This window comes from Trachemys scripta, chromosome 15 (assembly GCF_013100865.1).
Source record: "Trachemys scripta elegans isolate TJP31775 chromosome 15, CAS_Tse_1.0, whole genome shotgun sequence".
Classification (NCBI taxonomy): Eukaryota; Metazoa; Chordata; order Testudines; family Emydidae; genus Trachemys; species Trachemys scripta.
In genome coordinates this window covers 23,491,512-23,514,936 of record NC_048312.1, presented here as the reverse complement: position 1 = coordinate 23,514,936, position 23,425 = coordinate 23,491,512, and the positions used below count along the sequence as shown (strand labels likewise).

The following is a 23,425-nucleotide window of genomic DNA, read 5'->3' as shown; positions in this document are numbered from 1 at the left end:
CAGAGGCGCTGCAGCTGCCCCGGGAGCCTGCTCTGCTCCGCTCCGCCACGCCCCCTCCCCTGCAACGCGAGACACCCAGCGCGGCAGCAGCGATTGGAGCCGGGCCCCGCCCCTCTGCCCGTAGAGGCCAATGGGAGCAGAGGGAGGAGCCGGGCCCCGCCCCCTCTTCCCGCGGAGGCCAATGGGAGCGGAGGGCGGAGCCGGGCCCCGCCGTCACTCAGGGCCCCGCTCTCGCGCCGCAGCAGCCGCCGCCGCTCGTGGTGCCGAGGATGCCGCTGGAGCTGGGGCCGTGGGACGGGCCGCTGAGCCTGGGCGAGGTGGAGCAGCAGCCGGCGCGGCCCCTGCGGGTGCGCTACGGGGCGCTGGAGCTGGACGAGCTGGGCCAGGTGCTCACCCCCACGCAGGTAGGGCCCCGCCGCGGGCTCGAGCCCGGCCGCCCCGCGAGCCCGGCCCTGCACAGGCGGCGGCTCGGCTCGGCTCCGTGCAGCGTTGCAAAGGCAGCCCCCGGCTGGGGCTCGGCTCTCGCTGCGGCCTCTGCTGCCCGCCCCGGGCCGGGCGGGAGGCGGCTGCTCCGTGCAGCGCCGGGACATGGCGGTGTAACGGGAGCGGCTGCCGCCCTCGCTGCCTCCTGCCAGCACCCCCGGGGCGGGACCGGGACCGGGACCGGGCCCTGCTGCGGGCTGGAGCCGCGGGCAGCGCGGAAAGGCGGGTGCTCGGAGAAGAGGGATCAGGGGAGCTTATCCCGGGGGACTGGTGACGCTACTGCCACAATGGCCTAGGGTGACCAGACAGCAAGTGTGAACAATCGGGACGGGTGGGGGGTACTAGGAGCCTATATAAGAAAAAGACCCCAAAATCGGGACTGTCCCAATCAAATAGGGACATCTGGTCAGCCTACAATGACCCCGCACTGCACTGTGGGATGGCGGAGACTTGAACCTGTTTGCTGCCCCGTCTAAGTGTGGGGCGGCTTTACTGGAATGAATGCAAGCTTAGGTACGCTCCCAGAGATAGCTGCTAGATGAGAGCCCTATGAACCCACCTGGGAGCCTCTGGCTTTAACGGAGAGTGGACTTGCCTCTGTGCTTGCTAACTCCATTGGTTTCAGTTGTGTTACTCATAACGTGCACCAGCATGAGAGCAAAACGGAGGCCCATTGTGCTCCAAATGGTTGTGGTAATGCCTGTGTTGCTCCAACACCACGACCCCATTATTAGGAAATAGAGTACGTAAGAGGACAGTGCTGTGGTGTTTGGTTGACATCCTCCTTGGGTATATACCAACAGCAGTGCACGTTGGGTATCCATTTTTCAGGCGGGTGGAAAATTCCACCACGCCAGGGAGTGTTTCTGCTGTCCAAGTACAAGGTGAGGAGTAGATGGATTCCATAACTGATTCAAGGACTCCAACCTTGATCTTCTGTGGCATGCATCTGCTAGTTACGCTTCACTGCGCCCGGATGATGGCAACAGACATGCGTCATTCTTAGCGTTTCCGTGCTTTGCATTCAAGTTCTTGGCACTACCCTGGAGGTGCAGTTTTTAGGTGCCACACACTGCAGTTTGTGTGGGTTGTTCTTATTCAAACACATTCTAAGCGGAGGAAAAAACATTCAGCTCATTAAAGTATATTCAAATCCTTCATTTTTAGGTGTAATCTACTAGCAGTCTCCCTTCTGGTGTAATGAAAACGGGTCTATGTGATAACATTCGCGTGATGCGTCAGTTGCATGCCCAATGTAACTTACGGCTCACAGCACCTGGAGAGGGGGTGATGGATTTGCTACACGAATGACTCTTCCCCTTCTTGTTTAATGAATGGCATACAACTTAATCATATAGGTTCAGAACCGCCCAACCAGCATTGAGTGGGATGGCTGCGATCCACAGAAACTCTACACCTTGGTTCTTACTGATCCAGATGCTCCGAGCAGGAAGGATCCGAAGTTCAGGTAATAGCGCAGGAGAATTTTGTAAGTGTCCCTCTCTTGTCTGCCATCAATGACAACAGCTTAACTGCTGAACTATTAGTTGAACTTTCATGCTGCCTCTTTCAGCTGATGATTGGTGCAGCAGAAATTGTTGAGAGGGGTGAAATGACTTGCTAGGGGCCTTGCAGTGAGCTTATAGCAAAGCCTGCAACAGAACCTAGAGCTCCTGCTCCTGAATGTTAGCCAATAACCATCCTTCCCCACCCAGACATCCAAGGATGGGCGGTGTGCCCCTGACAATGCGTGTTCAGAGCAGTGCTGCTGCATGCTTTGTGGTGAGCAGGAAGCTCCTCTCTCTGCCCTGCTGGCTTCTTGGCTTCATCTGAACAGTTCTGGTCAATGAGATTCATGTGAAACTACATCCTGGTGTGCGTATATGGTGCAAACTTGGCAGGGACAGCAAGAGCCTGGACAGGGAGTGAGTGGGGAAACACTCTGCTTCTAATAACCATCTTCCTGGCTGTCCATTTAATTCTCTTGGCAGGTCCAGTAATCTGTAGAGGCTGTTATTGGTTCTAACGTGGGCATGTTCTTCCTCTTAGGGAGTGGCATCACTTCTTGGTTGTCAACATGAAAGGAAATGACATCAGCAGTGGGCGTGTCCTTTCTGATTACGTTGGTTCTGGGCCACCCAAAGGGACAGGTTAGTAAGTGGTAGCCACCACATATCACTAAGTTCCTGCCTGGCCTAATACTACAGTGAATACTACAGTACTCAGACTCAACTGACAAATCCATGCTGTGAATGAGTAGATCGTAATGTAGAGGAACCCAAGCAGGAGTGTGCAATGTACAGAGAGAAGGAAGTCACCATCTTGGTGGGCAAAGCTACCTGATAGAAACAAGGAGTCACGGGTATACCTCCTGCACCAGGAGTGCAGAGTAAACTGCTGTCTAAGCAGCAATGTGGATAGCATGGCCAAGCACTGTCCATCTGCTGCTTGTATATTTCCACCATGGGGGAAAGTAAATGACTAGCATATTGCCTGCAACAGGAGCTGGAGGGAATTTCACTGAATTGATATCGGTGTGGTTCCCAGATGAGAACTGAGTTCAAATGTGACCCTGAAAGCTATTCAGGCATAGCTGGTACATTTTGTTCATTTATTAAATCTTCTGTCCTGTAAAGAAGCTGTTTCAATAGCTGTTTACCTGGGAGATACCAGCTGCTGGACATCTCTTCTCCTGCGTTAACGTAGTAGACAAGTTGAAGTTAGTGTTGTTTGTCTGGGAGTCTGTTAAGCTCTTACATCCCTTAGAACAGGTGTTAGGCCCAGGAGACCAAAACAGTTCTGAATTTGGGAGTTGGTGCAATCTGCATTAAAAACTGCTCCGCTACAGCTGAAGAACTATTTGCAGTGCGTGTGGTTAGTATATACCAACATTTCAGCTTCCAAACCCTACAGAGCTGTATTAGCCACTCTTTCCTGTGCCCTCCTCAAACCTGGGGGAAATAATTGGAAATATAGTGACAATTTCATTTGTAAAGGATCCTAGCAGATATTTACCCACACAAAGGCGTGAGCTGGAACTGTCCATACTCCTTATCTTTATAAACTGACAGCTGATGATGACCCTTCATTCTCGCAGGGTCACACACGGCCATGCTTGGCAACACCCGAGTCAGTACATTCTGTGGGAATTGTTTTGCTGCTCTTCTGGGTGCTGAACATGCATTCTTACAAGACTTGCTTTTGTCTTACAAGACTTACAAGTGCCAAAAAAATACCAATTATTTTGCTGTTACAGACCTAACATCTGTGCAAAACACATGTTTCTGCCTTCAGCCCCAGTCTATTAAAGTGGACAATACTACTGAAAGTGGTTGAGAGGATAGCGCCAGTGCGTCCATTATATCTCACGGGTCCTTCCCTTAAAACACTTGTTCCAAAAGGCCTCAAACTTGTCCTTAGCCCTTATGCAACAAGATGGCTAACAAGCCAAACCATGGAACCAACAAAAGTTCCATCCGTAGTGTAAGATGTCTGCCCTAGAGCTCCTGTCTGTGTACAGCGCCTGGCACGCTTATCTAATGTCTACACCTGGTGCTGTCGGCACATTCCTTGGATACTTGACTCATGACATCCTCCATGGTGGTAGATACCAGAAAGGTTTGTTTATGTAATGTGTGGCTCAGACCCTTACATAGGGGTGTGTATGATCACAAGCTTATGTACCACAGTGTTTTTCTTAGAAAATCTGTATTTTTTTTTTTTCTATTTAACATAGCGTGTCTGTGTGTCTCCCACCCAATCTGCAGGACTTCACCGGTACGTGTGGCTGGTCTACGAACAGCCGCAGCCACTGAACTGCGATGAACCCATCCTCACAAACCGATCTGGTGACAAACGGGGGAAGTTCCAAGTGGCCTCTTTCCGCAAAAAGTACAAGCTGGGAAACCCGGTGGCCGGCACCTGCTATCAGGCGGAGTGGGATAGCTATGTGCCAAAACTCTACGAGCAGCTGTCTGGGAAGTAGTGGGGAGGGGCAGCCCTTAGCCTCTTATCTTTGTTCCTGCATCCCTAAATCCTATCACCTAGAACAAAACTAGCTTTGAGTGTTCTGGGAGACAAAGTGTGGACAAAAGTAAGTGTTGGAGTAGAGCGATTTCTACCACTGTCCCTGCTGCTCATGAGGCTTCTTTCCTCTCACACAGCTCTATGCTGCCTCTGCAAACAATTACTGGGTGGAACCAGAGCCCCTTACCCACTGCACAGCCATGACCTGAACCTGCTTCAGTATGAATGGAGCTTTTGCATGGGTTGGGGGGGTCCTGCCCAATCACCAAGGCAGACTTCAGTTGCTAGTAGCAAGTGTGCCCTACCCAGACAGGGCTAAAGCGAAAATGTACCATTTGTTGTGCTCATTTCGGCAGAAACCATTGCTACCTAAAGAGCACTAGTCCACTACAGAAATCTGCTAAGGTGAAATGCTTAGAGCTGCTTACGCCTCCCAGGCCGTCTTGGAAAGCCTGGGGGTGGGAGAACATGGCATCTGTTTCTCTTCCCTCTTGGGAAGAGTGAACTGAGGTTCTTGCATGTGTTCCCACCTGCCCTTGCAAGCTTATGTCAAACTTCACAATTAGTCTGGAAGCAGAAAGATTTGACTTATGGTAGCAAACAAATTCTTAAAACACAGAGCTTGCCTTTATGCAGACATACAAAGTAGTGGGGGGAAGACAGAATTCACTAGTCATTAAACACTGGTCCTAGCAGATTAACTATCCAAAAAGACTTCAGATGTTCCCTGGAGGGGTCAGTAGGTCAGAGCTGCTCTGTTCCACACCAGTATGTCAGGCCACTGCTGTGCCCTTTAATTTGATTTAACTATACTGGAATGGGGGAAAAAACTTGACCCTGGAAGCTTTTGTTGAACCAGAAAATTAGTTTAGCTTATATTGAAACCCTTGTTTGTGCAAGTCAGTGTTGTGCGCTGTTTGCTTTTAGTTCAATTAAAAGGACAGAATCACAGGTGGACTTGGGCATGGTTTTGTTCCCTTTCTGGAAAAAGCCCCTGTGGCTAACAAACTCCCTTTGGACTTGCTCTAGGTGGCTTCCGATCACCTTTATTAAACTCCTCCTGGGGTGTGGGAGGGAGCTGAATCCATGCTCTAGGAGTGGGGAGGCTCTGGAAGCAGTGACTGGGAAGAGTATCCTCTTTCTCTAACATGTACAGGGGAATGGGGTGGTGGGCAGGGCCCAGGGAGCACCTGGAGCTCAAGGGGAGCTGTGTGTTGGGGGGTAACAAAACATGCTTAAACCTACATGGCACTTCCTCTCTGTACCTGTGAAGTACTGACTCTGCCTTACAGGGGGTGAAGGTGCAGCCTCTTGTTTAAAATTGCTAGTGTTTCAACCACTTCCTAGGGCTGTAAGGGGATAGAGGAACATTGTCATTAAGTTCAACCCAGCTGTGGAAGGAGGGCTTTGCGAACGTGGCTGTTGTTCCTGAAGGCAGCGCGTGCTATAGCATATGTTCATAGTGCGGTGACAGAACTACATGCCCCAGGAAATGTTTTGCTGGGGGCAGGAGCAACCCCTTGTTACTGACACAGCTGCTTGATGAGGAGCTGGAGCTGTGCTAAGTTTGTTCAGGGAGCGACAAAGGTTTTGCCACCCTCTGAAAAACGTTTAACAGAAACAAGGTTAGGTGGCTACAAAATGAAATATTTCTCTCAAGGTATTTTTCTCCCTTGAATATTGTCTGCTACAGCACTAGCTGCTATCCAAAAAAAATCTTAGTACAGCGGAGAGGAGGAACACACCATCACAAACGTCCTTTTAAGTAGTAAGAATTTACCATTTTGCCTTAATTTCATGGCTCAAAAAGAATGGGGAGGGCTATATGTTGAGAATTAAACTTTTTGTTAAGAAAGATCTTATTTTAGGCAAAGGTCAAATAAACATCCTTGTTCTTTGGATGGTAACACCACCTTCATTTCTTTGAATCAGGACAAACATAAGCTTGACAGACAGATTGACTGTAGGGAGTAGCATGGCACGTTATCACGCCTGCCATCTGCTGGAAGGAGGACTTCCACATGCTGTCTGGGCTAACCTGTTGGACAGCAACAGAAGCAACTCAAGTCTGTGCTGCTGGGGTTCCTTGTTCCTGTCTTGGGGCTAGAACAAGCCACTGTGTTGATGGTTTTTCAGCCAGCACAAGCAGGTGCTACTCAAGCACAGGGCAGAGCACATTGTAAGGATCCATCCAGCTCTGGCACCACCACTCTTGGTCCAGCACTAGACTTTAATGCTCATTTGATGTCTTTCCCTGAAACAATACAAATCCCCAACCATTTGCAGAGGCTTCAGTTCCCCCCCCTACCCCTGGCCAATTCTACCTTAAGCCTGGACCATTCCTTGAAGGCACAGCCATTACCAGTTTGCAAGAAAACACCTTCATTTCCCAAGTGCTTTGATGATACAAACGCTGTGACGCTTCTGAACAGGGGCACGTTCCAGGTAAACACTTCTGGTCCAGGCTGGGAAGCGAGACACATGTGAACCCAAAATTAAACGGTAAGTGTCCTGACAAAGCAGCTATGTTTACACTTCGGCTAATATTTGGTACTACCCCCCAATGAGCTTCATAGAAGCGGGGCTGTAAAAGCCATGATCAAAGCACTGTGTGGAAAAATATGGGACGCATCAGCACTGCGTTACAATTTCACTCGTGAGCAGAGCTGTTCCACCAGTCTTCAATGGCATCTCCAACAACCCACAGGAGATATAAATGTAACGCACTTAAAGGGACTTACTACTGGAAAACAAAATGCCTGTATAAGGATCCACAGCTGATATGAATGAGCATGGCTCTACCAGGAATGCTCATTAACAGCAAATGAAGATCTCTACCTTTGAGTCTAACACAGGTGGACGATTCATTCCAGGGCTGCAAACTTCATCTCTGCTGCTATTTTTTCTCCCTCACTCATGAATGCAAGGGGTACCCGAGTAAGTAAGGGCTGTGGGAGTTAGTGGCAACAGTTTATATGTATATTATTATAGTGCACTGCTGGTTGCAATATCAATAATAAACTGTTCCCTTTCGGGCCAAAACCTAAGCACCCCACTCCTGAACGCCCAGGGAAAGTGAGTGGAGATACAGGAACCTGGACAGGACGGAACAGCAGTGAGTGGCTGCACTACACATTATTTCCAGCTTGGGGGAAACAGAGCTAATACGAAAGATGAAAAAGGGGGAAAGAATAGCAATACAAGGGGCAGAAAAAGTAGATAATGGTAACAGGGCCAGGACATGGCCAAGAGGAGATGGGGCAGGAGGGTGCCATCTAGGAAGGGAGGCTGGGCCATTCATCTACTGCATTGTAGATTCCAAAAAAACATGGAGAACCGCTATCTCAGTCCCTCAAATCCACCCTAAGGCAGCAGCAGGTTGAAGAATGATGGAGAAATCAGAGTCACCAATTCTTGTTTGCGGTAAGCAGATGGGTTCATCTGATCAATGCCGTGCAGAGAGAACTGCCCATCTCCATGTATTGCAGGAGAGTCTGGGCTGAGTATGCAGCACCTGTTCCATCCGCATCACAAGCAGCCAAGCAGGTTCCTTACAGAGAGATTGCTCTGAGACTTCAAATGCATCCTGTGGCTTGGAAGGATGGCGTCTAAATCACGCAGGCCTGGTTCCGCTCTCAGCTTGGAAGTAAGAGGAGCGGTGAGGCCGGGAGTGGATAACCACTCCCAGTGGGCGAGAGCGGCTTGTTCTGCGACAATGAGACAGCGAGGCATTGTGATGAACACTTTTATTTACAAATATAATTAAAAGCTCTGACAGTTATTCATGCTCTTCCTTGGAACCTGAAAAATGTTTTTTTGTTGTTTTTGTTTTTTTAAAGTGCATGCAAAAGAAGGTAAAGCCTTTTTTTTACCGCTTTTTATTGTAAGAAAATACACAGTTTGAAAGTGTGAAGAATGCAGTATTTATGACCGAGATTCTGGGGAGGGAGGTGGGTTTGGGGGGAGGGACAAAAAAAGAAAAAGATCAGGATGATCTGACCGAGAGACAGCGTTGAACTCCAAATACGGAACTGGAAAGTCAGGGGGCGGAGCGGCTGGGGATGGGGAGAGGAAAGGAGTAAAAAAATTCTGATCAGAGAAACAGTTAAAATACAATATGAAAATAAGTAAAAGCTCTCCTTAAATTCCTTCTATACACAAAATACACGATTTGACAAAGCCCAATTTGTGCTACTGGGATCCTGTGGGCCCATTTAAGTGTATTCACATTCTCTGCGACAGCAGAAAATGATTATGATACAATCAAGAATATGCCGAAGGCTGAGGTGAAACCCCCACCTCGCCCGGCATGGTTCTTTTAAAAATCACGAGATCTCTTCACCCCGCCCCATTCCCTCCCCTGCCCCCCCAAAAGTAATAATATGTCACCACTGATATGTACATCACGATTAAGATTTTTTTTCTGTAAAATGTATCAAATTTCTCAATCTTTAATAAACTTTTTATTTTTTTATTTAATTATTCCTGATGAATAAATACCAAAAAAAAAAAAAAAATTAAAATAAAATAAAATTATGCAGCAGCTAGTTAAGGTAAGGCTGCGGATTTCGTCTCTCTCCCCCTGGGTTTTCATATATAGGGTTGGGGTTTTTTTTTTGCTTGTACTTTCATTGATTGGTGGTAAAATGAGTGATTGCTCAAAAGCAACAGACATCCACTTTTGTTTGATTCGTTAAAATCGTCTCCAAAGCTTTCACTGAAACATTTGTCATCATTGCACTGAGACACCAATACTGTGACGTACTATGAAAAGAGACGGCCAGGAGCTGTCCAGCACTGGCACTTGACGCAGGGGAAGGGGCCCTGACAAAGTAAGAACGTACAGGCACTAGTCCGACACAACGTCAGTAAGAGACAGAAAGAGAGAGAGCACGCCCGTTAACATGGGGAATGTTGGTTTTTCATAATTTTTTTTGTTTGCTTTTTTGAAAATGGCAAAAGAAATTTAATCTCATCTATAGTCCTCCTTGGGATAATCTAATGTGACCGAATTCCCAAAGCCCAGTCGCAGACTTTCCATGTCAAACGTTTCAATCTCTCGCTCTTGCCTTTCCAACAGAAACTTTATCCTCTCGCTGCGTTCCTTCTGGAGGGCAGCCAGCTCCTCTTCAATCTGAAACAAGCACAGTCAGCAACTTCTTTAGCCAGCACCTCAAAGCACAGCAAGCTCCAGGTAACAGCTTCACTAGCTGCCTGGTGTCCACCACGCTAGGGTGACTCCCCTGCTGGCTGATTGAGGAGCAGCATCTGGTCTCCCATGTTGAAGTGGGAAGCCATGATGTGCAAGATGGAAAGGGGGCTTAAGGACAGGAGAACTGCTAGGGATCCTCCTGGTCCTACACCTTGGATGACTTTGGCCTCTCTGGAGGCAGACGTACCCCCACTATCAGAACAGACAATCCAACTGTTGCCTGGGGACCCCCTCACCAGAGCAGCCCAAGGCCTAGTTAGGGAGTTTGGTATCCTGGCTCCAGCACCAACCAGTGCCAGATACTTAAAGCCCTAAATGCACCTGGCCGTTTAATATGAACATGCAGGGTAGTTTTCTTCCTGACTCCAGCTGGTGTTCAGCCCTGAAGCATGAGGGCTGATTAACCCCAGACAGTAAAATTACAAGGGCTAACTGCAGATGCTATCCTTACCCATGGAAATGAGTGATTCTCTAAGAAATCTTACTAGATTATGTACCTCAACAAATAGGCAGGGTGTTCCACAGGTGAACTACATGTGCAGACAAAGCATTTCTTTTTATCCATTTTGAAATTATTTGCCCAAATTTCCTTCAGCACATCCATTCTATTTAACCCTTCAGTTCCTGGCACTGATTTAACTAGTAACAAGGACAGCTCAGACGTTGCTAGCGCCAAGGAGCGATTCACAATGGAGCGATTCAGATGTTGCCCGGCAGCATGTCTGAAACGTACCTTTTGTTCGAGATGGGCCCTGCGCAGAGACACCCTCTGCTCCAGCTTCTGGAGCTCTCGTTCATGCTGTGCTTCCGTCTGCATCTTGATTTTGCTCTGGTATGCGTTCAGCAGCTCCATCTCCTGCTGGAGCTGCAGCCTCAGGGCTTGGCATTCTGCTTCTTGAGCCTCATCCAGCCGTAGCTGCAAGATCGTTCAAAAACAAAATGTCAACTCAACCAGTTACTTCCCTGCTTTGGGGCCAGGTGGGAATGTGCTGCTCCCTGCCTACACTCACTGATGAGTTTGCACCTAAACACGACCCAGATCCCAGCATCAGCGGTGCTGATGGCTGGCGGCAAGCGGCATCTGCATTAGAAATGTCGGTCTTTCCAGTGGCCCGTGGGAGCAGCCATCGGACTGGAGGTCCTGGTTATAGACACCCCCCAGAATTTGTGGGGTTGGGCTGTGTAATGGAACCGTTCCGCTTGCTCACTGGTGGAGCCGTGGTGCGGAAAGCATTACTTTAAAACCCACTGTTGAGATAGCCGCATTACCGCTAACCCTGCCAGCTGGTGAGCAGGAACACGGCTGGCTGGCAAGTGGGGGTCACTGCTGGCTAGAGAACAGGCACTCGTGTTAACAGCAGCTAGGGAAAGTCAGAGAAATACTGTGCGTCTGGGAGACCCACATGGATAGCGCTAGGCTTTATCAATGCCTCAATACCTTGGGAAGCGGCAAAAGTAAGGAGACCTACTGGCGGAAACACCCAGGACAAAAGGAGGAGCAAGGCCCAGAATGAGCTGGGAAGAGTTCCTCCATTAAGTGGATCTCCGAATCACTGCATTTTATTATTCACATTCGGTAACTCAGGACAGTTACTTGTTGCAAGAGGTTTGCAGTGTCTGCCTCAAACACCCCACTCAACATACAGGTGCTGATCATGTTGAAAGATGGTAAGTGACTTCTACCGACTCAGTGAGGCAGGTGGCTAAGTACCACACCTGGATGTAAATGGAGTGGGAATGTGTCTTTGAGCACTGAGGACCTAGGATGTGGGCTGAGTAGCTTGGAGGGAGGAACCCTAGCCACATCCATGCCTTGGGAGAGGGCTTTTGTATTCTTTGTTAAAGGCAAATCCCAGGAAAGGGGTGAATTTGACCTTCACACACTGTGTACACATTGCTGAACAATTTGGGGAAGATGCCTGCTCTTTAACTGTAAACCTAGTATCTGGGCAGCAGAGTGGTGAGGGCAAAGACCACCAGGCAGGAGACATCTGGGGACGTAGAGATCAGAAGCAAAACTCGTTTAAGAGTCTTCATTTGCTACTCAATTGACAACAATCCTCACCCTATCAACTACCACAATTCAGCATGCCTGGAAGACTGAACAGGAGAGGCCCATGACTAGAAAAGCCAGGGCCCTTCATGTCAAGCAGTTGGTGCATTGGCAAAGCTGTGTGGGGACCAACAGGTCATGCAGCTTAGGAGTGAGGTGGACTGGCAGAGATGGAAGGAGAAGCTGTCACAGAAGCTGCTCACATTATACCTGGCTCTATCCCCTGCACTACACTAATATTCATGCCCATAGTTCCCGGCGTATCCCATTCACCAATAGGATCTGAAGCGCCGGACTTGGCACTTACGGCTTGTGAAGCCATCATCTCGTTGATGCTCTGCTCGTACTGCTCTGCCAGGATGGCGAGCTTCCTCGTCTGCTCGTCTTTCAGACTCTTCAGGATCGTTTTGTGCTCGCTCTTTGGAGTAACTTCCAGCTGGTGATTCTTGAGCGCCTTATACTGCTTCGTCTGCACTTTGCACGTGTCCTGGAACTGCTTCTTGATCTGCATTTCCATGGCCTGCAGAAACATGGGAGCACATGAAGACGAAGTGAGGGTTTTGGGTACGGAGAGGGCTGGCAGGCAGGGCTATGGCACATCCAGAAGAGTGCCAGCCAAGGCACTGCCATGCTCTCCATCACCTTATACCCACTGTCGTACTTAGGTGACTAGCTGAGCCACTAATACGAGCAGTATTCGCTTTCTGAGGGAGAAACCTCTTCTGACTTAGGCCTCTATTCAGACAATCATGTAAGCACATTATCAACTTTAAGTTGCATGGAAGATAATGGAAATTAAGTGTGTGCTTAAGTGTTTGGCTGAATAAAGGGCCTTAACCAGTACCATCCACCAGTCAACCTACAGCAGGGATGGGCAAACTTTTTGGGCCGAGGGCCACATCTGGGTGGGGAAATTGTATGCAGGGCCGGGGCAGGGGGTTGGGGTGCGGGGTGTGGGAGGGGGTGCGGTGTGCAGGAGGGGGCTCAGGGCAAGGGATTGGGGAAGAGGAGGGGTGCAGGGTGTATGAGGGGGCTCAGGGAAGGGAGTTGGGGTGCAGCAGGGGACTCAGGGCAGGGAGTTGGGGTGCAGGAGGGGTATGAGGTACAGGCAGGGAGCTTAGGGCAGGGAGTTGTGGGGTGGGGTGCAGGCGGGGTTCGGACACCGGCCCGGCGCCGCTTACCTAAAGCGGCTCCGGGGTGGTAGCGGTGTAAACCGGGCCAGGGCAGGCTCCCTGCATGCCTGCCCTGTCCCCGGCCCCACACTGCTCCAGGAAGCGCTGCGGCCCCTGGGGGTGGGGGGCCAGAGGGCTCTGCTCTTGCCACGCCTCCAGGTACTTCTCCCGAAGCTCCCATTGGCCGCGGTTCCCCGTTCCTGGCCAATGGGAGCTGTGGGTGGCAGTGCCTGGAGGCAAGGGCAATGCTCGGAGCCCTCTCCCCCTCCCAGGGGCCGGAGGGACATGGTGCCTGCCGGACGCTTCTGAGTGCAGCGCGGGGCCCGCAGCACCACGGGGGGGCAATCCCTTGGGCCGGATCCAGCCCGTGGGCCGTAGTTTGCCCACCCCTGACCTAGAGTGTTTTCTCTCTTTTACAATCACTGCTCCATGGGTCAGCTGCCATATTCAATGACTTGCCAAGTGCCTTTGCTCCCCAAATCCTCCCCATCTTTCTATCTCCCAAATGCCTCCACAATACGTCCACTGGAGGACTCCAGGATTTGAAAAGCGTGAATGGAAAGGCGCACGCTCTTCACCCACTGCTCCGAAAAGATGACAGGAAAAGCTCCAAGAACGGCTCAGCGGGTTTCTGACTGTTCAGTAGCTGCATTAGCAGGATGCAGCCAAGGACCAGCACCCCCACATTTATTTAGTTTTTTGCTAACGTCAGAGGCAAGGAAGCAACACCAGAACCTTTCACCAATGGATTCAATATCGAGGCTGAAGGAAGGACTGAGAGATAGGAGCAAAATCTCTCAAATGCCTTGTCAGTTGTGAGTATTACAATCAAACACTTCTATGGCTACCTACATCGACATGGCACTTAAAAAACCCCCAAACTGCCTTTCCCCTGGCTCAAGCGCTTACAATGTACATCAGACACAGGCGACCAGCTCAGGGCAGGGAGCACCTGGGGGATACCAAGTGTCAAGAGGAGGGGCTGCTTGGTGAAAGATGACAGAGGCTGGTCAGGGCATGCCAGAGGGCAGAGAGCAAAGAGGAGGGGATGGGTGCAAACAGCTGAAGGAAGCCCCACAATACCTTCAGATTTTTTGGCTGCTGCCGGAGTTCCATGAAGTGTTTCCTGTGCAGCTCCCTCTCCCGCCGCTTGTTGTACTCCAGCTGGTTCTCGAGCTCAGTCTGGTGCTGCAGACGGATGAGGTCCATCCGCAGCTTTTGCAGCGTATGCAGCTGCCTGTACTCCAGCTCGCGCGTGGACTCATCGTGCCGGATCAGCATGGCGTGCTCCATTTCTTTCTGGGTCCGCTTTTTGTTTAATTCCTGCGTAAGACACGGTGCAACAGAAGCTAGGGGCTGGAAGGAGCAGTCTCAGAAAGAGGCAACATTCCTTCTCCCTCGAGCTGCAAACCGTTTCCTGCCCAGACGCAGCCGATGTGAGCACGTGGCCAGCCGTGATAGGTATGGCCAGGCATCCCATTCATTTGGCTTGACGTTCTGGACAGCTGTATGTGCTGTGAGTCCAAAACAAATGTGCTCCTAACCCCCTTTGGTCCCAGTTTGCCCCTAACCCCGACCCTGTCCCTTCACCTGGCTCTATCCTTTTACTATCACCAAGCATCCAGCAGATGGCACTGACGGGCAACGTGCTTTCTGCAATACTCCGGAGTGCATGAACACAGCTTTTCCATGCTCAGGAAGCAAGGGAAATGCCAGGGGGCTGCTGTGTGGTGCCTGAGTGAAGGCGTCTCCATGCATTACTAGCAGAACCACCGCCGAGGCGAGACCGATCAGTTCGGATACCCCAGGGCACGTCAGGAGAGCAGTGCTGCCAACTGCTGTGAAGCCCCAGTTTGGCCCCTGCTGCGTGGCTTTTGCAAAAGCTCGATATGCTCCTGACTCCATGCAACTCGAGCGTGTGCGCACTGGGACAGAGGGCTCCACGCAACCCCCTGTAGCTTGCAAACATGCCCTGAGTTTAAGCTAGGACAGACCATCAGTTCTAGTCCCAGCTCTTCCACTGACGGCTGTTAATATTTCTGCCTTAGAGTATTGCTAGGTGCCACGGAGCCCTTCACCTGTGGCTCAGCTCAGCATGGATTACTAGCAGTTCTCATGTAACAACTATCTGGTGGCCATTGTATGAGATGAGTTTGGCAATGCTCAGTTCTAGCTGCTGTGCTTCACACTAGACTAAGTTCACGAGGGCGTTGGCATGTGCGTGTCCCCTAGCACAGTCCAGTCCCCAGCCCTTGGGCCTCTGCAGCAATAGCCAACACAGAGTCCTTGCGCTCGGACTGTTGCTGGCACGCTGGAATCCTGCTGGACTTCTCAACGGCAGAGCTGGAGAATTTGCATTGCAAGCCAAGTCTGAACACCCGGCAGGGATGGTCGCGATCAGGGGTTCTCAAACTTCATTGCACCACGACCCCCTTCTGACAACAAAATGTACTACACAGCTCCAGGAGGGCAGACCGAAGCCTGAGCCTGCCCGAGCCCTGTTGCCCTGGGTGGGGCAAAGCCGCCTCGGCCAGGGAGCCAAAGCCCAAGGGCTTCAGTCCCAGTTGTGGGGTCTGTAACTTGAGCCCCACCACTCAGGGCTGAAGCCCTTGGGCTTTGGCGTCAGCCCCCAGCAAGTCTAATGTCAGCCATTAAAAGGGGGTCCTGACCCACAATTAGAGAACCACTGGTCTAGATAATACTGAGTCCTGCCGTGAGTGCAGGGGACTGGACTAGATGACTTCTCAAGGTCTCTGCCAGTCCTACGAGTCTATGATTGTCTGAACGAGGGTTAGACAAAGGATTTCCCAAAGATCTACATTCAGTCCCATTCCCTTCCCAGCTCCAGACAGATCTCCCTCTTCCCCCGGCTATGAACGCCTCGGGGGTGTGCCATTGTCGGAGGCAGTGACACAGACATAATTAACCTATGCTTGAGGAAGGGGAGGGGAGAATTCATTGGCTTTTCACTCACTACTGGGGCCATCATTTCTCCGCTGGGTTTTAACTAGGAGCCATCAGACAAAAATCAACCAAGTACACTACAGGCGGATGATCAGGAAATTGCCCCCTAGTGAACTCGGTTGGATTGTGGCATGGTCGCCCAAAAGGCTGGATGGGAACTCCACCCTTTGAGTCACTTACATTTGACTGGACAAAGCACTGGAGTGAAACTTGCATTGACACAAGTGGGAGCAAAATGAGGCTTATGCTGAGAGCTTTTGAAAATCCCACCCACAGGGAACAATCCTGCCCTGGAGAATGGACCGGGTGACCCGACTGAGTAATAAAAATCAGACGTTATAAAACTTAGCAGTGCATAACACCAGCCTGCCACGGCAGGGTGCCCTCTGGCCCTGGCACAAACCCACCACCACATGGGCTAGCAAGTTGTCTCAAGGCCTTATCTGTACTAGCAAACTTCTCTGTTTTAACTATACCGGTATTGTTAAGAGCTACAATCCATCAGCATGGAAGAAGCTCATAGACACATTGACTTTAAGGCCAGAAGGGACTATCGTGATCATCTAGTCTGACCTGCTGCACATTGCAGGCACTGAACATCCCCCCCCACTCCTGTGATAGACCCCTAACCTCTGGCTGAGTTACTGAAGTCCTCAAATCATGATTTAAAGACTTCAAGTTCCAGAGAATCCACCATTTACTCCAGTTTAAACCTGCAAGTGACTTGCACCCCAGGCTGCAGAGGAGGGTGAAAACCCCCCAGGGTCTCAGCCAATCTGACCTGGAGGAAAATTTGTTCCCGACCCCAAATATGGTGATCAATTAGACCCAGAGCATGTGGGAGAGACCCACCAGCCAGATACCTGGGAAAGAATTGTCTGTAGTAACTCGGAGCCCTCCCCATCCAGTGTCCCATCACCAGCTGTTGGAGATATTTGCTGCTGGCAGTTGCAGATTGGCGACATGCCATCGTAGGCGGTCCCATCATACCATCCCTTCCATGAACTTACCAAGCTCAGTCTGGAAGCCAGTTAGGTTTTTTGCCCTTACTGCTCCCCTTGGAAGGCTGTTCCACAACTTAAGCCTAAGTTTGTTGATGGACAGTTTATATTCATTTCTTCTTGTCAGCATTGGCCCTTAACTTAAATAACTCCTCTCCCTCCCTGGTATTTATCCCTCTGATGTATTTAAAGAGAGCAATCAGATCTCCCCTCGGCCTTCATTTGGTTGGGTTAAACAAGCCAAGCTCTGAGTCAGCTCTTTGAGTCTTCTCTCTTTAAGGGAGGTTTTCTATTCCTCGGATCATCCTAGTAGCCCTTCTCTGCACCTGTTCCGGTTTGAACGAATCTTTCTTAAACATGGGAGACCAGGATTGCCACAGCATTCCAGATGAGGTCTATGGCAGCATAACTCATTCCAGTTCAAAAAGTGAAATAAGTTATACTGGTGAAACTGTTCACTAGGGCTTCTATACCACTAGAACGACATCAGTTAAAAAAAAAAAATCACATCCCTAATGAACACAGGTAAACCAGCCCATAGTGCAGACCCGGCTTTGGTGTAGCAACTGTGACAGCTCTAAACTAGGAAAAGAAAAGCAGGTTCAGAGCCATGGCTCATCTCTGGCAGGGGATCAGTACTGCCAAGTAGGCAATGCCTAAATTGAACTGATCTGCATCTGATGGCCAAACTCTCCGAGATACTGATGCCCTTTCACCCTCTTATCCAAAGGGATCTAGTGGATTTCAAGCACTCAGTACTTCAGGCCCTGGAATCAGTGATGTTTTGTGTCAAAAATCTTCCCCTGGCACCCTCATTAAAGACTCACCAGGAACACAAATGGATTGCACTCCTTCCGAGTTCCCGTGCCAGCCAGTCCAAAATGAAAGGGGACGCCCCATTTTACACACATTCCTTTGCTCTTGCCATGGAACGAAAACCTCACTGATAACGGACGTTACTTTTCTGTTCAAAGGTAATGGCCAAGCTTTTCAAAAACAAGTCCTGATTTTGGGTGTCCCACAAAGGGGCCTGATTTTCACAAGAGTCTAAGCATTTTCCTTCTGAAGATCGAGCTACTTTTAAGGCAGCTCCTGTGGGACACCCAACAATCAAGGCACCCAAAATTACCAGTCGCTGATGAAAATCTTGGCCTGCATGTGTATCTGTGTAGATACAAATTTATTTCTCTCTGTCTGCCAACCTCCGTGTGACTGCCTGACACTTCCTGTTATAAGAACGTGTTTTCAGTTGCTTATAGTCAACCTTTAGCCAGCTGGGCTGAAGTTTTTCATGTCTCACGATTCTGCTGCCAGCAAATATTTGTGAAACCCACTGGCAAATTGTCCCGTTCCCCACTAGTGCCAGTCCACAGAGAATGACAACCCACTACTACTATCAGTTACTCTATTAGTCAAGTGGCAGAGGTCTGTGCTATGCATCTACATGGTCCAGCTCTGCTGATAATCCATGTCAATATGACGACACACGATGGAATTTGTTTTTTCAGTTTGCTTTTTTAAAAACCCTAGGAAATCTCACGCAAAAAATACTGTTACAAGAACATCAGGATTACAAAGTCAGGCACTCAAAAGCTAGGAAATGCTTGTGCAACCTTAATTCTGCCCACTTGTGCATTTGCATTATGACACAGTCTTTAATTACATGAGGGGACATACTATTTTTCCATAGGACCCTCACCTCTTTCAGCGCACAGGATGGATGGTGCTCACTTAATGAGTTTATCCTCTAGTTGTTCAGTGTGTGGTCCCAGGCCTTATTTACACCACACTATTCAATCGCTGCTCGGAAGGCAGAATTTTTAATTTCCTCATGGGAAATGCTCGAACGAGTGCTTCACAAACACTAATCAACCTTTACAAAATCCCCATGAGAGAAGGCACTGGTACTATCTCTGTTTTACTCAAGTAGTGCAATTGCCCAAGTAGTGCAATTAACCCAACAGGACCACTAGACTGTCCATTGTCTTGACTATCAGATATACACACTCACAATAGAGGTGAAGTCACAATTGAAATGAAGCATCCACTAACTTTAGGTGCACATTCGGAGATGGCCAGGACCTGATTTTTCAAAGTGCTTTGCATTATACAGCACTTCTTATGTTCCAAGCACAGCTCCTGTTCATTTCCGTTGCAGCTGTGAGTGCTCCACGCTTCTGCAAATCAGACCCTCGGGTCTCGAGTCAGGCACCCAGTAAATGAGGAACACACAGTTAATGACCACCTATGAAAAGTTGGGTGTAAGCGACCTGTGCCCAGTATCACATAGGAACTCTGGCAGAGGCAGAGATAGAATCAACATCCTCCTTTACCACAGAATACTGATTAATCCCAGAGCAGGTCCATCCTGTGCACTGAATGAGGCAGTGGTCCTGTGCAATAAATGGTTTTGAATGCCATGATCACATAACATCATACTGCATACGCACGAGGGGGTTACATTAAGGTTGTACAGGCAACCTTAATACTGCCATTTCTAACTTCTGAGTGCTTGACTTCGCAGCTTTAATATTCTTTTAATCATAGGCATGCGCAGCCCATTTCATTAGGGTGTGCACCCAGGGAGCCCCGCCCTTGCCATGCCCTAGCCCCTCCCCCACCCTGCCCCCATCCATTCCCTCCTACTTCCTGCTCCCTGAATTCCCCCCTCAGAACTCCCAACCCCCCTGCTCCTTGTCCCCTGACTACACCCTCCTGGGACCCCTACCCCTAACTGTCCCCCAGGACCCCACCCCCTACCTAAGCCTCCCTGCTCCTTGTCCCCTGACTGCACCCCTAGGACTACCTGTCCCTGACTGCCCCGACCCTTATCCACACCCCAGCCCCCAGACAGAGCCCTGGAACTCCCACGCCTATCCAACCGCTCCCCACCCCCTGACAGGACCCCCAGAACTCCCAACCCATACAACCTCCCCTGCTCCCTGCTTCTCCCAACCCCCCTCCACACCCCTGCCTCCTGACAGCCCCCCCAGAACTCCCGACTCATCCAACCCCCCGCCAGCTCCTTGTCCTCTGACCATCGCCTCCAAAGATCCCCCCACGACCCTCCTTGCTCCCTGTCCCGACTGCCCTGACCCCTATCCACCCCCCACCTCCTGACAGACGCCAGGACTCCCATGCCCTATCTAACCCCCCCTGCTCCCTGACCACCCCTCCAGAGACCCCCACCCCTAACCACCACCCCATAGTCCCACCTCCTATCCAATCAGGGGCGGCAGGTTTGTATGATTTTTAGTGGTGCCCAAGCAGAGCTGTGCCAACCATAGGACAGATCGGGGCAACCGCCCTGGACCCGTGCTTTGGGGGGCCTTGTGCTTCAGGGGGACACAGGGTCCAGGGCAGCCTGGGGGCTTAGCGGGGAGCCTGGCAACAGCGAGCAACCCGGCCCCAGCATGCCCCACCCCCTCCCCCAACCCCCCACCACTGAGCAATGCTGGGAGCCGGTGGGGTGGAGCAGAGCGGGCTGGGGCCAGGTCACCTGCTGCCAGCGCCAGACCCCCTGCTAGCCCCCCAGGCTGCCCTGGACTCCTTGTCCCCATTAAGAATAGCCTGAGGCTCTCTCTGCCTGCAGCTCCGCCCCCCTCCCTGCAGGGGAGGCGTGGTCAGGCAGCTCTGGCACCGCCCCCAACAGCTCCCATTGGCCGGGGTTCCTGGCCAATGGGCTGGGAACCAGGTCAGCTCTGGGAAGGGGGAGGGAGGCAGCGTACAGAGTTGCCTCTGCCGAGACTCTCCCCTGCATGCAGGGACGCTGGGGAGGGGGGAGCTGCCCCCGAGGTGAGACCCCCCCCCCCCCCGGCCCGCCCACCCCGCCCCCCCTCCCCTCGCCTCCCCCCGCCCCCTCCCCCCCCCCCCCCCCCGCAACCACGAGGGAGGCTCCTAGCAGCGTCTGGCTCAGCGCGGCGCCATACATGCTGCCCTGTGGGAGCCCCCCCACCCCCTCACAGCTCTGCCTGCCCTGCATTAGGGTGTGCCCAGGCACACCCAGCACACCCCCTGCGCACGCCTATGCTTTTAATGCTGTTTATGGGGGTAACATCTACTTCTAGCCATCTAACTGTCCGTAACCAATCCAACAGAGTAGAAACTGGTCACATGACGAACACTCAACTGTGCTACTGCTCTTGTGAGTGTACCACCGACGTCTCCCAGGGATACCCTGGATGAGGCTGGCACACATGGCAGCTGACTCTCTCGGGTCTCCTGCCAGAGAAGCCCAGTGGGGTCACTCAACAAATCCCACGCCAAGGAGACGTCTTCCACTCAAGAGAGCCTGACTCCCAAACTCAGTCTCTTCCCTTGGAGCTGCCCACACCAGCAAGAGAAGCCTTGTTGCCCCTACAGAAGTTGCTTACTTGGAAAATTAACAGCCAGAATGTTACATGTCTTTTTAGCTCTTTATGCAATTTAGCAATTAGAAACGAGAAAAGCCAGTACCAGGGAACTAGCAAGAACTCCACGAATCACCCCCCGGTTCCTGAACCACTGCTTTACAGCCCTGAACAGCTAAGAACAAACTAATCAAACAGTCCAGCGAGGGAGAGGTTAAATAGCGCCAAATATCAAAGAGTGACGTACCTCCCGAATGTTCTGCTGCTCCATCTCGTGCCTCTTAACCATGGTTTTTCGCCTGAAGAAGCGGCAGTTTTTGTCGTAGAAGAGCCTCTGCTGGCTGAGTAGATGGGCCTCCTCTTCGGCCTGCGTGTGCTGCAGATTCTCTTTGTGTTTGGAGATTCGCTCTTGCTTCTCTTTTTTCGGTGTGCTGTGGTCCTCATTCATCTCCTGGGTGCATGCACACACCAATAAATGATCAAGAAACAAGTCGCTTCTTAGGACCAACCTGCCTATCTAGATGATGCCCACATGAGCCCTCTGGAGCTAGATGGTAATGGTACACCCACGTGACTATGCACTCCCCTTTACCTACTTATAACAACAGTAGTAGTAACAACATCACATTGTACTCCTGTAAGCGCCTCTCGCCCTAGGATCTCAAAGTGTGTTAAAGACACTACCCCTCACACCACCACTGAATTCCATTTTACACCTGAGGACCTAGGGACAAATGACTTGCCCAAAGCCTACATAAGTCAGTGTTAAAGCCGTGAATAGAAGCCAGAAAAGCTTGGATTCCAATTCTGTGCTCTAGCTACTTAGCCGCCAACACCCGAGTTCACGATCAAGACAGGTCTATTTAGGATTCTTTGATAATGACAGCACCTAGCTTTTATATGATGCTTGTGCTAAGAATGACAGCAGAAGGAAATTCTGACTACCTGAACCAGTTTATAAAGTACAGAAGTGAAACCTGTGTTGAGCTGTTAACAGTGAAGCACACCCTACTGGAAGGCCACGTTCCTTGTACTGATGAATTGACACCTGGCTTCCTTTGTTCCGTCTGAACCAACACCTGCAGCCTGGATGGTCTTTAAAGCCACCAAAGGCTGGCAGTAACAACATCTTTAATGATTTAAAAAAAACAACCCAAACCCTCAGGTATGTAGTGAAATGCTCCCCAATCCAGTTTGGCTTTTCCTCAGGGGGTTGCCCTCACTCTAGGCCCAAACGGAACCATAGGCATTACTAATCTCAGTTTTAAATGCTACCAAGTATCCCATCACATGTGAAACACAGAGCCGCTGCTTTCATTTGGTAACTACAGCTGGACTGATTCCCGAGTCACAGCCAGTCTGAATAGCTTGGAGATCCTTTGGCCAGTTTCTCAAGCACAAATTTATTACACAGCTCTGTGACGTATGGCAAGAACGGAACCACGAGGTTTACAGGATCTGAATGGGTCCCCAGACCACCCCCCCTCTCTAGCTGAACTAAAATTATTGGCAGGGCAAACATCTGTGGGCTTATAGACAGCAATGATATGAACACAATGTAACGGCATCAAAAGGGATTGCTAGAGAGCACTCCAGGAAGAGTGACTCCTGGGCTCAATTCCCAGCTCTGCTACTGATTGGTCCTGTAACCCTGGGTAAGTCATCTAACCCTTCTATGTCTCAGTTTCCTCAGCTGCAAAATGAAGGTAATATATTTATCTATCCCCCCACCCACACACATAAGGATTTTGGTAGCAAGTTTAATAAAGGAAAGGTTTGTAAAGTGCTTTTAATTCCCAACTGCAAGGTGCCATGTAAATGCACATTATGTCATGTACTACAATAGACTTGCAAGGCCAGCCACAAGAAGAACAGCGCAGTTTGGACAGTTTGTGTACTTGCTACAGTTTCCCTAAAGCACTCTTTCACAATACACTTTTTTTTTTTTTTTTTTTTTTAAAGAGTTTCCACCGATTTAATGGTGTAGCGCCCCTGGAAAAACAGGATATTTGGGGAAGGTTTTTTTGGTTTAAATCTCAGCCAAGCGTTACAGCTCAATGAAGGTCGGCTAGATGGGATGGAGGCAGGCTAGCCTGCTTGTTCTCAGACACCCCTGGGGGCTGACTAGAGTCACTGTCTGGGCACAGTCCCCGCAAGGTAACAAG

At 50.4% G+C, this 23,425-nt stretch overlaps 2 protein-coding genes across 3 annotated transcripts in view; one reads left to right on the top strand and one right to left on the bottom strand.

Annotated features, from left to right (window-relative positions):
- The first annotated feature begins 202 nt into the window (after positions 1-202).
- PEBP1 (phosphatidylethanolamine binding protein 1) lies at positions 203-5,466 on the top strand. Its single transcript, XM_034791430.1, has 4 exons — positions 203-404; positions 1,842-1,951; positions 2,533-2,633; positions 4,251-5,466. Exons 1-4 carry the CDS (start codon positions 270-272, stop codon positions 4,466-4,468), a joined length of 564 nt encoding a protein of 187 aa, XP_034647321.1. The 5' UTR covers positions 203-269; the 3' UTR covers positions 4,469-5,466.
- Positions 5,467-8,988: 3,522 nt separating this feature from the next.
- The window catches only part of TAOK3 (TAO kinase 3), a 142,480-nt gene continuing 128,043 nt past the window's right edge, over positions 8,989-23,425 (bottom strand). For both annotated transcript variants that reach the window (XM_034791003.1, XM_034791004.1), the window contains exons 17-21: positions 21,508-21,711; positions 14,030-14,269; positions 12,082-12,294; positions 10,455-10,637; positions 8,989-9,643 (exon numbers count right to left, since the gene is read on the bottom strand). In XM_034791003.1, the coding sequence (XP_034646894.1) occupies positions 9,482-9,643; positions 10,455-10,637; positions 12,082-12,294; positions 14,030-14,269; positions 21,508-21,711 (1,002 nt within the window). In that variant the 3' untranslated portion in view covers positions 8,989-9,481. The remainder of the gene's footprint in view (positions 9,644-10,454; positions 10,638-12,081; positions 12,295-14,029; positions 14,270-21,507; positions 21,712-23,425) is intronic.

Coding starts and splice junctions, on each gene's coding strand:
- PEBP1 (XM_034791430.1), top strand. CDS start 270: ATGCCGCTGGAGCTGGGGCCGTGGGACGGGCCGCTGAGCCTGGGCGAG. Junction 1,952..2,532: donor AGGAAGGATCCGAAGTTCAG/GTAATAGCGCAG, acceptor TCTTCCTCTTAG/GGAGTGGCATCACTTCTTGG. Junction 2,634..4,250: donor TGGGCCACCCAAAGGGACAG/GTTAGTAAGTGG, acceptor CCCAATCTGCAG/GACTTCACCGGTACGTGTGG.